The sequence below is a fragment of the Micropterus dolomieu genome, linkage group LG21 (assembly GCF_021292245.1).
Source record: "Micropterus dolomieu isolate WLL.071019.BEF.003 ecotype Adirondacks linkage group LG21, ASM2129224v1, whole genome shotgun sequence".
Taxonomy (NCBI): Eukaryota; Metazoa; Chordata; class Actinopteri; order Centrarchiformes; family Centrarchidae; genus Micropterus; species Micropterus dolomieu.
Window position 1 is genome coordinate 27254185 of NC_060170.1, and position 17590 is coordinate 27271774.

General features: G+C 39.9%; 2 protein-coding genes across 8 annotated transcripts in view; one reads left to right on the forward strand and one right to left on the reverse strand.

Annotated features, from left to right (window-relative positions):
- Positions 1-890, reverse strand: part of bco2l (beta-carotene 15, 15-dioxygenase 2, like) — a 12550-nt gene extending 11660 nt beyond the window's left edge. The window contains exons 1-2 of the mRNA XM_046035008.1: positions 875-890; positions 305-482 (exon numbers count right to left, since the gene is read on the reverse strand). Of these exons, the coding sequence (XP_045890964.1) occupies positions 305-482; positions 875-890 (194 nt within the window). The remainder of the gene's footprint in view (positions 1-304; positions 483-874) is intronic.
- ela3l (elastase 3 like) overlaps positions 1-10119 on the forward strand; it is an 11959-nt gene extending 1840 nt beyond the window's left edge. For 3 of the 7 annotated variants that reach the window (XM_046035566.1, XM_046035567.1, XM_046035568.1), the window contains 9 exons: positions 6673-6779; positions 7122-7178; positions 7382-7470; positions 7687-7784; positions 8157-8285; positions 8775-8911; positions 9261-9406; positions 9809-9961; positions 10068-10119. In XM_046035566.1, coding sequence (XP_045891522.1) covers positions 6764-6779; positions 7122-7178; positions 7382-7470; positions 7687-7784; positions 8157-8285; positions 8775-8911; positions 9261-9406; positions 9809-9961; positions 10068-10085 — 843 coding nt within the window. In that variant the 5' untranslated portion in view covers positions 6673-6763 and the 3' untranslated portion in view covers positions 10086-10119. Of the gene's footprint in view, positions 1-349; positions 365-6672; positions 6780-6924; positions 7179-7381; positions 7471-7686; positions 7785-8156; positions 8286-8774; positions 8912-9260; positions 9407-9808; positions 9962-10067 lie in introns of those variants that run through there. The other 4 variants (XM_046035569.1, XM_046035572.1, XM_046035570.1 and 1 more) reach the window with 4 other exon arrangements.
- Positions 10120-17590: the final 7471 nt, after the last annotated feature.

The following is a 17590-nucleotide window of genomic DNA, read 5'->3' on the forward strand; positions in this document are numbered from 1 at the left end:
CTAGGTGGCGCTTTAAATGCATCGTAACTGGATGTGGAATGATACAAATCAAGCTATAGATCAGAAAATGGTTGTCCAGTTGTTACAAAACTTGTAGGATATGTTTTATAACAATGTTGAACCATATGTGTAAAATTATTTTGGTGGTGATATTGAGAAAAAAGGTATGAACCCGCGAATCGCAGCTTGCGGCTATATTCTTGTAAATGTTTTTTAACTGTTCATAAAAATAAAGTTCTGTTAATTTAAGTAATTTATGTACTCTAGTTTGGCCATGTTTCTTTTCATAGTATTTCTCAAATACCTGTCATTCCCAAATTCAAACTTCCCAGGGCCATTCCTCAGGAAGCTCCCATTGATCCAGGTTGGAACAGTTCCCTTGATGGTGGTGGGGATGGGATGAGGGGTTTCCTCCACAGAACGCACTAGATGCGCCAGGCTTTCCAGCCCACTGGCCTGCGGACATCGCTGCCTGCTGGCCACTGAGAGAGGAGAGGAGAAGAGAAGAGGGTTTCTGAATGGCGGATTTTTGATTAAAGTAAAATGTAAAATCTATGGAGATAAAGCAGAGGAAAGATTTAGATGCAATCATGATAGCACGGAGTACTTAAGCAGCAGCTGAACTCTTGGCCCCGTACACCCCACCACACACACACACACACACACACACACACACACACACACACACACACACACACACACACACACACACACACACACATCACCACAAATATGCATAGACACTTAGTATAATCCTGTAAAGCATTTATAGCTTTGAACTTTGAACTAGTATGAATAAGGATGTGATATAAGATCTTACAGAAAACCACTTGTTAGCACAACAATTGATCACGGATGTAACTAAATAATTCACCTTCGCAGACGGGCATTGTCGGTGTGGCCTACTAATGTCAACACAATCGTTAACAAGAAAGATCTTTAGCAGCTTCAGCTTTTTTTCTTTGATTGAGTTATTACCAGCTGTAACTCACACTTTATGGTCCTCTGCAGCTGCATTTCAACACTCAAAAACAGCCATCAAACTGTACAAGTGATTTAAAAATGGTTTAGTGAGGAAAAACATTATCTCTTCTGTGGTAGAAGACATTATGTACTATAACAGCTGCTGCTAGTATAATCTAATGGCTCTCTGGGGTCATGCACTGTGAATGACACCAGCACTATCTACTGTCTTATCTGTTATCCAATAACCAATTCACGTTCATTACCATATATCTCCACACATAATGGAGATTGTAATATATATGTTTCTGAATATTATGCGATTAACAAAAGCAAATGTGGTTCAATACGGAGCCCCGTGCTGAGCTTAGGATGCAATATCACTGTTTTTTGACTGTGTGAATTGTTATTGCAACCAATCAGCAGGGCCAGAATTTTGTCCATTCCCATGGCACTAGTTCAATAGACAATAAAAATGGGAATGTGCAATAGAGAGATAACCGCTGTAGGCTTTAACAATCTCTTACAATGTTGACTTTTGATTGTGATTACTGCAGCATTGCAAATGATGCCTGAATGTGTGTAGTCATTTTCAGGGGGGTATTTCATGTAGTTTCCTACATGCTGATTTCAAAATCAAGTCTCTTGAAACAGCGACACTGACGAGCCAGGAACTGTTGTGGATAATAGCTTCAGGTATTGCTTTGTTCATCTTTCATTTTTGGATAATCACTATTGCATCAGTAGTATATTTGCAACAGCTATTGCTTTAACAAATTGTTTTCCTCACAGTGCCAACAGTATGCCAGTGTACAAGGGACTGACCTTGTTGGAATTAACTGTCATATTCCTGCACATCTCTTTGATTTCTGTTCTTTACCGTTTTGCTGTGCAGGGACCTGTCAGACACTGTTCTTCTTTTAGTTAACAGCTGGGAATTACTAAAAGCTATTAATGAGACATTGTGCATATTCTTTTACCAGCTCTGATTCAACAGGGTACCACGGAGCAGGAACAATGGAAAATGCCAACATTTCCTATTGCAGCTTTGATTTTGAAATGCAAAATAAAATCCATTATGACTAAACCACAGAATGCCAAATATCTCTGTGTGCATGTGTGTTGAACTCTACAGAAGTGTATATGTTGCTATTGTCCCCGCTTTAAAGGGGGCTACACTAAGATGCAGCAATGTTACAAATGTTGACACTTAGTTCTGCAACAGGTAGTCATTCCCTTTCCCCAAAATAAATGATAAAAAAGCATTACATGCAAAAGGTACTTTACTGTATCTTGTCAGTTCATTTATCCCTAATACAACAAACCAAACATCTTTACTTTTTCTTCACACTCATATTTTGAATAAATGATGAATGAAATCAATCTGCTAGAATGAAATATTTAAGCTGTACCCCAGTTTCAATTCATTCTTCGATTGTTTTGGCTACACAGCTGAAAAAGGGTGTCTACTCACTGCTGTGTTTCTGGGGCTCTGTCGTCTTGGACATGGTCGTTTTGCGGCTTTGATCAGACAAACACAGAAGTTTTACATAAGCCCTGACGAAAACCTTTGAACCTTTGGTCCCTTGCCAAGTCAAGGAAGCAATGTCAGGCACCAGTGGCAAAAGTGACAAGATCATTGCTTCATGATGCAAGCCATTGTGTGCACAGTGTGACATAATACATCCGTATAGATTTTTTAAGGATAGCAGACACAAAACTATGCCTGGTATTTTTCCTATATTTATTTTTGGGTTATAGAGATTCCCCTGTATTGTGACACTGTATTTTTAACAATACTTCAATAATAGAAAAAACATCAATGCACATCCGCTTTCATACAATAAGACTCAGTACATAACACTACCACTAAGATACACAACAACAAACACCAACTCAAAGCCTGTCTAATACATACAATAGCTCTATATAATAATTTCATTTCTCTCATAATTGAGAAAAGAAGATCACTTAGCAACACAGCCACCAAATCCCAAATAAAAGTGGGAAGATAGCCCTCTACATCCATAGCACCTTCTCATCTTCAAGAACAGATAAAAAATGTTCTACACTATTCCTTGTTTAAACAAATACAACCTTAGCATTTTATTAAAAGTATGTTGTATTACTTTCTGAAATAAAAAACTTAGAATAATATGAAACATTGAGTAATGAATTCCATTCCACCTTTTCTTAATAATGAACCCCTGGCAACAGAAAACGACCCTCTGATGACTACAGAGTAGAATAATAATGGTCTGTCTGAAAATAATGATATGTTACTGTAGAATATTTCTGTGGATTTACTTATGACAATATTTTTATAAAGCAGACTAGAGAATAATGCAACCTGCTTTTGACACTTGCCTGTAAATATAAAACCAAGCCAAATGATTATTCATTGCTCACTCTTGTTCGACATGGGCAGTGAAGAGCAATGCAAGCTGCTTTTTTTATGAGCTACCTGTAACATTTTCAAATTACTTGTTGTGTTGGACCAAATCACTGAAGAATAATCTTACTGTGATAACACTAATGCTTGCACTAATCAGTTGGTTAAATAGCTAGGCATGAATTTTCTACAGTGTTTGGAGCAGCCATGCTTCTGCCCAATTTTACAAACATTTGATCAATTTGGCTGTTCCAAGACATTTTGCTATCAACAGTGATCCCTAATAGCTTTGATCAAAGGAAACTTTGCAAAGCACTGCTGTTAAAATATATATACACATGGACACAGGCAATCAGGATTTTCTTTCAAAGACCACCATGCAATATTCGGTCAGTGTGTCCAATTCTGATAAGCATTGTTTTCAGCAAGTGACCCTGCATGCAGAAAAAATAGGCCTCTCAGATCTATAATAGTTGTGGTGGATTCGAAACCAATGTTCAATGAATAACAATACTGCTACTTGTAAACTATGTGTAAATGCAGAAGAACAATACTCAAAGGGAGAACACTCAAATGTAGGAAAAGATAATATAATGAAAACTAAAGTAACAAACACTTTGTATAAATAACAAACTTTGTATAATACTAAAAATGTCTCTAAGTGTTTTATAAATGTATAGGTTGGTGGAGGGATTAACATTAAAGACAGAGCAAGGGTGAAGCAATACATAAGAGAGTGAATGCCATTTTCAGCTAATTGATATTTATTTGTCACAAAAAAAGGCAATGTGGACATTATCCAATGAAAATAGAAACATAAAGTGACTGTAAAGTGAGAATAGAAGGCACAAATGCCAAATCAAATAAATAATACATTCAAGCAGTTCAACCCTGCGTGGTATGAAATGGGCTGCACCCAGTCCCACTGCTCCCTTTCCAGTCTTTCCCACTCAGCATGAAACAACTGGAAACCTGGCAAGTACGCACAAGACTTGTAGGAAGACCAGTTGAGTCAAGATATGCTTTTCAGATTTAATTAAAGTAGTTCCCAACATAGGAGTTTCTAACGGATGATTAGCCAAAAATCTTGAGAAGCACTGAAGTAAAACCACAGTAAACAAAGACATTAACATGAAATAAACATATGTACCAACAATTGAAAAGTGAAGTCAGGCAAAGCCTTCTGTTAAGTAGGAAGGAAAATGATAAAAGCAAATCAGCAGCAGAAAGCCAAAGCTTGGATTTACTTCAGCCCTCGGGCCCAAAACACACTCCCTGTGGCAAAAAAGGCAGCAACTGCAAAATACAACTGTATATATTTTTAAGGCAAAAAGTTTAACAATATGTACTTTAGTGGGTTCAGAATGGGCTCAGAATTAGACTATTGCTACAAACCAAAAGATCCACCACACTGTTCTTGGACATACTGCAGACATGGTTGTTGGATACAAAGAGGCATGCAAGGGAAAATTGTTTAAAAAAAACACACCACTGACAGCAGCCAATAGCACTGAGCTGCCACACAAATATTTATACATTATTACAAAATCTTTCTCCTTTGGTCCACATGGGGCACGTCAATGGCCAGTACAGTGTTTACTGCCTCAAAGTGATATAAAGGAACCATAAACCTTACAGTGTCATTCAGGGTTCAGCTGCTGCTCTGATAGGGAAAACAGGCTGAAGCATACCTGTTACAAACCCCCAGGGGGTTTCAGCTGACGAGGTGTTCTGCTTTGCTCAGCCATGAAACCAGTTAGTCTCATCCCGCAACATGACAGACTGCATCTGACTGCATATAAACATATTTCAGTGGTAAGAAGCAGATTTTGTAGATCAGAGGTTTTGAACTCCGTATGAAGGGTCGGTGATATATCAAGTTATGTTTCGCTACAAAAACTGCATCATCTGTTAATCTATTTTTTAAATCTCTTTCTCTGTTTAATGCAGTTATATCAATTCAGCACCCAGTTCATTATCTTGTGTAATCTGGCCACTATCAACCTATCAAATTAATGAATACAAGAGGTTTAATTAGAAAATAGGAAAGGGAGGCATCTATTCTGGACACTGGCCTGTAATATGTTTAACAGTGTTTTAGAGATTTGAAGAGTAACTTTAATTAGCTTTCAACTAATTGCATATCACAGCTGTAGAGAAGCTTATGCACACACAACAGGGATGCATGCACACGTACACAAGTACACACAGGCAGACACAAACACATAGGCCAAGTATGCCTCAGCTTGTTTTGCTGCTGTAGTTGCCTTTCAAGTGTTTTTTTCATCCTATCAAGTGTTTTCTCCAGTCTGTAAACTATAGATGGGTAACTCTAACCAAACTTTGAAACAAAACTTTAAAAACAACATGGTGCTGTATATCCAGCTGTTCTTTGTGGTGTATTCATTTTTTTTACTATCATTTTCAATGTCAAAGTTCTGTCTGACCTCCTTTTGAGATGCTGCAACCCACTTAGAGTGAAGAGTGAAGATTTCTAAATGATGCAACATATAGCACAGAATTGTTCTCTTTTGTTAAAGAATATAAGTCAATTTGGTGTCTAAACAGATAAATTGTCCCATCTAGTGGTGAACGGAGAAACTAAATGATTCATGAACAAGTCCAGTCTGCCTCTGAGGTAGTCTGATGAAAATGTTTTTTTTTTCTTTCTGAAATACTTTGTATAACAGCACAATGTTTATTTAAACAGGTCATAGACCAGAGATGTAACAGCCCAAACAATTAGTAACACCTTGAAGATCATTATCAAGTATTTTGTGTTGAAATACTGACCATTCCTCACCACCTTTCCTACTGACTCTACTTATTTACTGCACCATAACACCTAACCTTTATTGTGCCATGTAATATCACCCAAACAGTCTTTGACAGATTTACAATGTCTGCACACTGAGTCACCTCAGGCCAGCAATCTCTGACACTTTCATACCTCAGGAGTTGTTTCTATGTCCTCCGAGTCTCATAAAACATTCAAGTTTTGTTCATTCAAGTCATTATTACAACCTCATGATACACTGGGTCAGTGTTTTAAGCAGTGCATTTACAACAGCAAATTAATGAAGAATACCAAGAATGGTTAAATGTGAAACATGCTGAGTGATATGTTTGGTCATACAATGTGCCACATTCCTGCCACTGCAGAATTCACTGCAGAACTGTGTACGTTGTAAGATGTCAGAAAGATTGTAGTCTAGCTGTCGATATTTTCTGCACCAGTGACACCATCTGTTTCTCATTGTCCTGGTTATTTATCATAGTAATGCTTCTGAGTTTGATTTTTGTTTTACATTTCCAAGAAAACAAGCAAGGACCAATGATCCAGATGTTGGCTTCCCATGCTGTTATGCAAGCAGTTAATTCCAGGTTTCAGGGAAGAGGCTTTGTGTCATGGAAAGGAGTAAAGGTGAGTTAAAAAACTGAATATGATCTGGAGGTTGTCTGGAATGATTCTCCAACATTTACAAACATACACATACCATGCATGTATACATATGAACCCTCATGAATACACATATTCTATGTGATGAGTAACCGAGAGTACATTGTAGCTCTACATGAAGGTCATGGGAAATGTTCCAGAAAACACACCTGTACGATTTGTCAGCCACGCAGTTGCACTGACTCTCGTTGCCATTGGTCCATCTTCATCCTTGGAGACCGTGCCAAACCAATGTTACCGCATTCAGAGCGGGTGTTGTCTGTAGTGAAAAGTTTAAAAGAGAGAGTGTGCCCTGCTGTCCCTCAGCAGAAGCATCAATCAACATGATCCCCATTGTGCTGGCCTCAGTGCTCATTGCTAGCGGTAAGAACATCTGGCTTTCTCTAATTCTGTGTGTAATTGTTTCTGCGTGTTTGCAAGTTGGTGTGTGTGCCTGCACATTACCACACAATCTTTTTATTGAAAAGAAAAATTGTGTGGGAATCAAAAGTAATACTATTGTTCTTCCTCATGAACACTCCCTGTTTCATGTCCATTACATTCATTTCTATCTCCACCTTGTCCAGCCCTTGGGTGCGGCACCCCAGCCATTGAGCCCCTGACTTCCCGTGTGGTCAATGGAGTAGATGCCAAGCCCCACAGCTGGCCCTGGCAGGTATGCTAATGTGTACACATCTGTCAATGTTTTTATATTTACTGGCAAACCTTATGGGTCTGGCATCTGCTTATTAGATGCCAGTCCCAGTGGCTATTGAAAATTCCATAATTAAATGGTTGCTTTTGAATTTAATCAGCAAACTATGCCATCCATCTATACATCCACAACCTGCTTTTTACAGTAACCTTGTATGTTGTCCATTTTCGTCTCCAGATCTCTCTGCAGTATGACAAGGACGGTGTGTGGAGGCACACTTGTGGGGGATCTCTGATTGCTGCCAACTGGGTCATGACTGCTGCTCACTGCATCAAGTACGAGAAGCAGAGGAACACAAACACACAAACACAAAATCACAACCACCAATGCCCTCATCTACGGGCAAAAGTCAAATACGGACAGATCTTCTGTGCAATGTACTGTACTTATTCTGCACCACTTATTCTGGACCCTAAACCCGATTTAACCCACATAGAAATGAAGATTGAGCAAATCATGAACTCCAGAGGGTTCCAACCCAAATGTCACACTAAAAAAACTCAAGGTCACCTGGACCGCTGCCCAGTTCAAATCCTCATCTTGCTGCCACATTTAATCATCAATTTGAGCTCATCAAATCGTTCAATTCTGCACTAAATCTTCTGTCTGGTTTAGAATTGGCCTCAACAGTCTGCTCTCTCCCCCAGCACCAAGCTCTCCTACAGGGTGTTTGTGGGCAAATACAACCTGGTCAAGGAAGAGGCTGGCTCCAAGGCCATCCTGCCTGAGAAGATTATTGTCCATGAGAAATGGAACCCCATCTTTGTGGCCTTCGGGTAAGACAAGCACTACCGTATAGTACAAGTCAGCCTGAATAGCCTGCTGTGACATACAGTACATCATGATCCCATCTGTTCTGTGTCGAAGTGACAAATTGCATTTACTCACTTTGACGCTATTTCTCTATCTCCATGCATGTCATATTTTTCCACAGCCATTAAAAAGTGCAAGACAAAGTAAATAAGAGTGGACCTCTTAAAGCATATTTTGTTGACCCTCAAATATGCGACCGGACTTTTTCCAAAGTGAAAGATTGGAGAGATAAAATGAGCCATTAAGTTGATTTATTTGTTTAGACATGATAACGATAAGAAAGAATGAAAAACCAAAGATTTTACTAGTTCTCGATGTTGTATCCAGCATTCTCTCTATCTCCTTTTTCTGCCTCTGGAGAAAGATTTCAAAATCGCTTGTCAGTATAACCGCCTCCCTAAGTCTCTTTCTCTCTCTCTCTCTCTCTCGCTCTGTTTCTGTCTTTCTTGCAGTAACGATATTGCCCTCATCAAGCTGTCGGAGTCAGTTACTTTGAGTGACCAGGTGCAGTTGGCATGTGTCCCTCCTGCTGGCACTGTGCTGTCCAACCTCTACCCCTGCTACATCACCGGATGGGGCAGGCTGTACAGTAAGTCACTGTTTGTGGAAGGCTGGGCTGTGTTTATGTGTCAATTTTGTTTTTGCAGCTTAGCATTTCTGAAGTGTCTTCATGTTGCTGTCCTTCAGGGTGTGTGATGTTTTAATTTATTACCAGCTATGTGTGCGTGTGTGTGATCAAGGTTACCCATGGAAACCTCCAAAGTTGGGATGAAAATCACATGCATTAGATTTTAGTTGAAATCTTTTTGGGGGGAAGATCACTCTTAAATTGAAAATTTGTGTCGGACTGTGAATTTGACACTTGGGGAAATGCTGCAAAGCAGATTTGACAGACAGCTAGTGTATGTGGATGATAATAGACTGCCTGTGTGTTTTAGCCGGAGGCCCCATAGCTGATACGCTGCAGCAGGCTTTGATGCCTGTGGCTGACCATGCCACCTGCTCCCAGCCTGATTGGTGGGGTATTGCTGTCAGGGCCACCATGGTCTGTGCTGGTGGGGATGGAGTCGTGGCTGGATGCAACGTAAGTCTGAGGACAGAGAACATGATTTTCATTTATGTGTTTTCAGCTATTTCTTTTTTTTTTTCTTTCAAAAAAAATCTGAGCTATTAAACTTGCATTGTAGAGCTTGCATAACCAGCTCTGGCAATGCTGTACTTAATTATCGCACTGAAGCAAAGTTCAATTTGAATGTAATGACTGTGTTCAGATGAAAACGTCCAAGAAATCAAAGGGGAGACATTTTTTTCACCATACTTAAGTGTTGTCTAGCTGCCAAGGAACATGACAAATGCTTCGTTCTCCCATTGTACTTACTGAAACAAAGACTCTGATTTTGATTCTCATAGTTGTGCATCGCCAGTCTACCAGTACGTCGACCAAATGAATAAAACATAATCCCTTCTTCTTTCTTTCCATGTCCAGGGAGACTCTGGCGGTCCTCTGAACTGTAAGAACAGTGAGGGCGTCTGGCAGGTCCATGGTATTGCCAGCTTTGTCTCTGGCCTTGGCTGCAACTTCGTGAAGAAACCCACTGTCTTCACCAGAGTCTCCGCTTTCAATGACTGGATCGACCAGGTAAGGGAAACACAAACAAATTTAAATTATGTTCTGAAGGAACACCTCCAGTTGGCTAATAAATGCTGTTTTCCATTAGCTAATGACTTAATGTTTATGTTTTCAGGTTATGATGAACAACTAAAGAAGAAGTGTCAATAAAAATCAAAAAAGCTGCATTCGTCGTATGTGTAATTATTCAAACACATGTTTGAATAACAGACTCACATTTGATAAACTCACATCCAGATGAATGGGGAATGAACCCTAAATTTGTGATTCTGTGCTTTCCTGTGAGGCTAGCAGGAAATTGAAACAATGTCAACAAATGTCCAGCAGGTGTCCTCATACACTCAGAATAGGAAATTGGTTCTGACAATCTGTGCAGATTGTCCAATGATTCTGTCTGGAAAACAGCTACAACAAACAGATGAGATAGCAAATAGCTCACATAAAACAAGCAGGTGATTCAGACAAAAGTGCCCATCTACAATATGTCAAATAACATCAAGTTGCATATTGGATAATAAGAGTTAATGGTGTGTGTCGTTACGAAATAGACTTCATATAAAATATGAATGTAATATCCCTGCTTAAAACTGACCTGGTTTGTCCCCATGTCCTTTCAACAAGAGGGCTTTATGAAAATCATAATCCTCATCTGAGGATTCTATCTTTCCTCACAATAACGCTCTGAAAATTAAGAAAGCTAGAATGGCAAAATTGAGATTAACACGTCTTTCCCCCCCCCCCCCTTCCTGTAATGAGATGGGGATGAAAGAGTGGGAGGGGGGATTAAGAAAGAAATTCAATTGCCACTAACTTTCTGTTTTATCTCAATCTTTCACATTTGTCACATTTGCAAGACTCACACGCAGACACACACACAGACACACACACACTTATAGGTTTTGACAGGGTAATGGAGGTGTGTGAGCATCTTCATTGATATGAGAGGCAGTGATCAGACATGACACATCCTGCAAGAGCAAATAATAATGACTCTGTGTGTATGTGTGTGTGTGTCGGCATGCACGCGCATGAGTGTCTGTATATTAAGAGCCAACTGAGGGTTTTACTGTGTCCATGATTCTCTCAGGCTATGTTTGAGTGCATTTCTCTGATGATGAATCACTCTTCTGAAGTAGCTTTCACTGGAGTATCAGTCTGTGATCAGTGATTACTATCCCATCTAAGCTCTCATGTAGGCTACAGCAGAAGTGCTGCTCCCTGACTAATTCAGTCTGATTTGAACGAAAAATGAAAGTATCCACAAATATTGCCTGTCTACAATTGAAGTGCATACATAAAAATAAACCTACATAGTTTTTACAAACCCTTTGTTTTATTACAGTGCACAGTACTGATAGTTTAACACTGAGTGAATATGGAATAATTTCATACTGAGTGCAGCAATACATTAAAATGTAATAAATAACCAGGTTAAAAATGAATGAATTACTGTGTGTGACCATGTCATGACTCCTACTATTAGAGAGGACACATTCTACTTGGTGCTGAATTTATATTAACTATAATACTGTGTATGAATAAGAAAATAATAATATAACTTATAGTCATTGGTAAACAATTCACGGACAGGCAATAACTATGTTCTGGGATGAATTAAAATTTCATTTTAGTGGTGCATTTAATTACATTCATTGGCAGTTATTACATTGACAGTCACTATATTTATATTTAATTTGAATACTGTATTTATTGAAGTATTGTTTTTACGTGTACCACTGATTAAACTGCTGCTTTCTGGATCTGTTACCCTGCAAAGCTTTTTTTTCCAGAGGCCAGTAAGGAGGCTGAGAATGAGGCCTCAAAAGAATGCTTTGTCTCTGCTGGAACTCTGTGGGTCATTGTGTCCCACTCTCATCACACACACATACACACACAGGCACAAACAAAGAGAGGGAGACAGAGAGCTGAGCAGAATCCCCCAGGGACACCCTGCTGTTGTGGTGAATACCAATGAGGCAACAGGTTTTATGTTGTTGCACCTGCTTCATGCAACTTGTTTTAAGCCTACTGAGCAGAAAGATGCTTTTAATTCACTGCAGCTCTGCCTCTATTCACGCCGAAATACTCTTAATGCTGTGCAGTTTTGAAATGGCTCCTTCACCAGTTGATATGACAGTTATTTTACAATGTGCCATAAGGAATAATCACCTTACTGTTTGAATGATGCTATGGTCTCTTTTACTGTACTGTGCAGTACTTCTGACTAACTGTCTTGGATGTTACGATGACCTTTTGCGAAAGTGTTGACCGTTGGTCCTTCGCAGAGGTGTGAGAGGAAAAGCCCTTGATGGGATGTTCCCAGGGCGTCTTTGTATAAATAGCTCAGTAGTAACGGGCAGAGGGAGGGTGAGAGGTAGAGGAAGGGCTGGGTGGAGGAGGGGGGAGGGACTTGGGGGATGATGAGCAGCCGCACTGACAGCAGCATCTCCGCTCTGTCGCCCTGAGCCTGTCAGCAGTCACTGGGAACCGGCCGGGACACCGCCAGCCTGACTTCATTAGCAGTCCGGGTCTGACCACCAGCGCGTGCTGCTGAGCCATATTGCCAAACGGTGGAGAGTTTGCTGACCTACTTCGAGACAAAAGTTCCCGCTTCACAAACAATTTGGTGAAGTTGCTGAAGACCGTAGTTCATTTTAAACATTTTATATCAACGCGTTTTGCAGCTGAGGCGGAGGAGACGACACCAAAGTACATCGGACACCAGAGAGAGGAATTAGGTAGGCTGTCGTGTGAAACATTAATGTGCTTGAAGTGACACTGAAAATAGCAAGCAAAATATTGAAATATAAACAAATGAGGCCATCGCCATTACTGGGCTTCTGCACAAATCTTTGACAAAATATTTTGAAATGTTGTGGAATGTCTTTTTTTAGGACTCTTACAGATTTATAACGTTGTATTCATTATTAAGACAATTAAAAACAGCTTCAAAGTATTTCAAATTTGTGAAATATCCACAATTGAAATAGTAATAGGCTACTACACTTTTTCCCCAATAAGGACAACCAATAGACTAATGTCTTAAATAAATGTGTTTTTAGCCCAGGCAATTGGCTGTGTTATAAACAGTGTCAGCACTCAGCACTGTTGATTCCCCCAACTTACAACACACAGTGAAGTTGTGGCCATGCAGCTGGGGAAGAAGGGAAGCAGTTCAGTCACATGATGATTCTGATTGTCCACTGCAAGGTGATGCATTATGCACAAGCCTGTTTTTCATGTGGTTACTGCAGGCACAAGTCTGTGAGTGTGGTGCATGCAGTGTACATTTGGTTTGCTCCTGCAAGATATGCATTCTTTGGTGCATGTAGGCAAGTATTTGCATACATATTCATTCGATTGTTCACGTGCACTCAAAAGGCCTTTATACTGGTCAGTGGTTCACAAGAACACATTCATGGTGTATTTTGACTCGAGCTTCGAGTTAAACCATTTCCTGCTACAGCCACAGAGCACAGAGCCATTGCTCAACAGATACTCTGTAGTTATCTACGTGTTAACTGTGGCCTCAGGGAGTGTGTCCATGTGTGTGTTTGTGTGTGGTAATTCAATCATGTGCTTCTGATCTTTGAACCTTTGAAACTGCCAAAACAACATTCACTCTTTAAAGTTCTGAAACAGTAAAGTGATTCACTGACACATTATTTTGTCATTAACAGACCGATCTTGTGTTCAGAGGAAATATATCTTGCAAATGAGAACAAATTATCCTCTGTACTTTTTAAAATAAATTTGAACCTCGAACATCTACTTTGGGATATGTGGGTTACGAATTATGTGTTATAAATGGTGATAATGAATAACTAGTGTGACGGCTGTGTGTTTTCTTGTACTCCACTGATGGACTGAAATCAATATGAGCATGCAAACAGTCTTCTGTTCCAATACATTGCTCACACTGATTTAATTTATCTCTCTAGTGCTCACACACACACACATACACACACCCAAACCCTGTCACATCTTTCTGTCATACCCATTCCTCATGTTTGCTCTAATTGAAACTGTAAACTGGATACGCTACATTTAGTGTCACTTGACTTCTGCGAAAGAAAAGTTCCTTGGGATGTTTTGGAAATATTCCACCAGTTGGTGAGGGCAGTTTTACTGACAGTAATTCCACTTAGTGATTATGAGTGTAATTTCCCCACAGTGATACCACCAGCATCCTGAGAGGGACCCATCTGGTACAAACTAAGACCGACTTCATGCGTTTTAGAGCAGATCAAATGCATCACTGCCACCTACTCTGACTACATATTTATTTGGCTTGATCATAAAATGCCTATAAAGGGAAGGATAACTTTGAAATAAGTTCTTAACAGCAAGCTTGGGCTGTTGCAGTATTGCCCTCAGTTGGAGAGAGTAGGAAATATTTGGTATCATTAGAAATGCATTAGAGGGAAGAGAGAGTGGTATAGAAGCAAGGAGATGAGCTTGAGTTTTATCTGTTAACTCTGAGAGGGAAAATATTCTCACTCTCCTACTCATGCTTGAAATGACATCTCTCTCTCTCTCTCTCTCTCTCTCTCTCTCTCTCTCTCTCTCTACATGTCAGTCTCTTTCTTTCACACATGCCAGTACACCTCAGTGACCCATTTAAAATCAGCCACAAAAATTGCAACTATATTCCCACATGATACTCCTGAAAACACATTACTGCTGAAGCTCATTCAAAATAATTCAGCGAGAAAAGGTGCTTACCGGCACCTTCTTTATCATTTTAATAACTTCATCGCTCTCTGCCTGTACAAAGGGAACAAGAGTAAAAACGGATGTTGCAACACAGCTGAAAGGCACTTTATTGTCCTGTAATACTCTCCTATCATCCACAGATTATTATACATAACAAAGTCCCTAGAATTAATTTAGCACCTGTCTGACATTTTTTTTGTACATTACATGTTCTGAGATATTATAACAACATTGCATAGATTTAATAGAACCCTTGAAATGCTCTTTATTTGCTCTTTATTTGACACTGCAACATCTTTTATTGCCTCAAAAATCTCAAGAATAAAAAACCCTCCTGCAGATAATGGACATACGCAGGTTGTTCCATATATAGAGTCTGAGCTGACCTCACTAGTGGACTCAGCAGGCCCATGTGACAGGTAGGTTAACAGTGGTCAATTATGTCAACATGAGTGTGTGCACGGGAGATGTGTGCATGTGCTGGGAAAATAAATTCAGTATATTCATGTGATGCCTTTTCTTTCTTTTCAGGAAGAATCTGTGGAGTTGAAGTGACCAACGTGGCACCAGTTGCAGACCTCAGACCCACCTCTGATGTGGAATGTGACCTGAGTCCAGTTGACCATGGACCATGAGCTGAGGATGGGCCTGTCCGTGTGGGCCATTGTGGCCATTGTTTGTAACTCTGTGGTGGGCGTCCTCATTGTCATCCTCTTCGTCATCCTCTACAAGGCCTGCAAAGTGCCTTCACACCAAGAGAAAGTGCCAGTGTTCACAGCAAAGCCGGAGCAGAAGAAGGCAGAACAGAAGTATCTGCTGACTGCAGCCTGATCATGACTTGAAGAGACTGACTTGAGATGTAGGCAAAATTCAACTTTGTCTATCTAGTAGAGAGCGTACAGAGCGTTAGACCATCTCAATTTTGGATGATCTTCTTTATTTCTCTTCCTCTTCAACCACTCTTGTCATTATTCTCACTCAGTAACTCCTTTTGTTTTAGAAACTGTTCAGTTATCTCCATCATTTGCCCCTCGTCTATGCCATTCAGTGGAGCTCAGAGTGAGCTAACTGCGTTAAGAGTTGTGGCAAGACCAACAACAATAACAACAAGAGGGCCCAATCCTCTTATCTCTGCTGTGCATCACTGGGACTGTCCATCTGTCAGTGTGTTCGCTTTACACAGGCAGACCATGATCTCCCCCTCTACTCCATTTTTTTTTATCCCTCCATATGAGGCAACTGAGAGGATGTGGAGGAGAAACAGCAAAAAGACAGTGGATTGTAACAGGAATGTTTGGGATGAAGGGTTTGGTTGAGAGTCAGAACAGCATGTTATAGTGAAAAAGAAAATGTAGCCGTGTAGCTCACAAGTGGCTTTGTGTTTGCTAGCTGCAGCACTAATGATGGCAACGTTGGAGCTACAAACAGACGACAGGTAGAAACCAAAAGTCAGGAAAAGTCTGGAGATGCTGTGTGAGAGCCAAGACAGTGCAGAGAGGGAGACAGACGGAGATTTGGTGGGGGATGATAAAGGGCAGGGGAAGAATCAGAGAGAGGATGCTTTGATGTGTTGTTTACAGAAAGGGAGCTCGCGGCCCCTGTCTGACAGTTTCCCTATTTGACACGCAAGTCTCCGCTTCCACCGATACGACTCATGGGATTAAAAGCAACGTCAGAAGTGTTACTGGTGTCCCGGTGTGCCTCTCTTTCATTTTGTGAGCTCTTCTAAAGACTGAGTAAGATATTTGTACACAGCGTTCACGAAAAGTGACAGACTGACTAAACACAGTCTCACATTAACGAGTGACTTTATTGTGGTGAATGTACAGCGGCTAACACACTAACAACACACACACTAATGTAATATCAATATTGTCTAAAGGATGGAAGAGAGATGGGATACAGCAGCATGATTTTGGAAATACAATTATGATTGGTGCATTTGCACCAATCATAATTGTATTTCCAAAATCATCGGAATAAGTGCTGCATGCCTGTGCAGCAATGTATGAAAAAATAATAAAAAAATGCCGATTTGATTTTCTGTCCAGCACTTTCTTTTCCACTTAATTTAAGGGATATTTCTGTGCAATTTACATTTAATGATGAACAGTAATTTGTCCAGAAATTCCTACTTGTGTAATTGATTTTTCAGTTCAGTTAAAATCAATTGTTTGGTATTTGATGAATCATGTACACATATAAGTTACAGCTTCTCATGTGTGAACTTTTCCTTTCATATCTATGTACATTGAATATCTTGAGTTTTTAAAAAAAGATGTTCACTTGGGATTTTGGCAACTTGCAGTGGTCATTTGTCAAAATAAACCTTTTTTTTTGCAGCCCTACACTTTTCAGAATAGCTGTTGTTTCACTGTGATGATTGCCATTGTGCTCCATGCCTTTTGTTACTGACAGTTAATGCTTTCCTGACATTATTGAATTATTTACTCTCGTTCATAGTGTGGTACGCAATCAGTGTTTCCATGCCCCTTTGGCGTGTAGCTTCCTGCTTCGAAGTAATGAATGCGGCAATGGAGCAGTGGATGAGACACATGCCTGTGGTGTGAGAGACCTGGGTTTGATTCCCACTGTGACACATTTACCAATGTGTCCCTGAGCAAGACACAATCCCTAGTTAATCCAGAGGTGTGCAATCTCTGTCATGTAAAGCAATTGTAAATTGCTTTGGATAAAAGTGTCAAGGTAAATGTAATGTAAAACATATTGAACTCAACAGTAACCAAACCCATACTGGTACTTTCACTTAGGTACTACATTTGATATTTGGCAGCTGTAGTTACTAGTTACTTGACAGATTTTGACTTATATGAAAATCATTAGATGTGTTCATAATACACATTGTAGTAGATTAAACTACTCAACAGTATATAAAATAAATGAGAGAGTAGATCCCCTTGA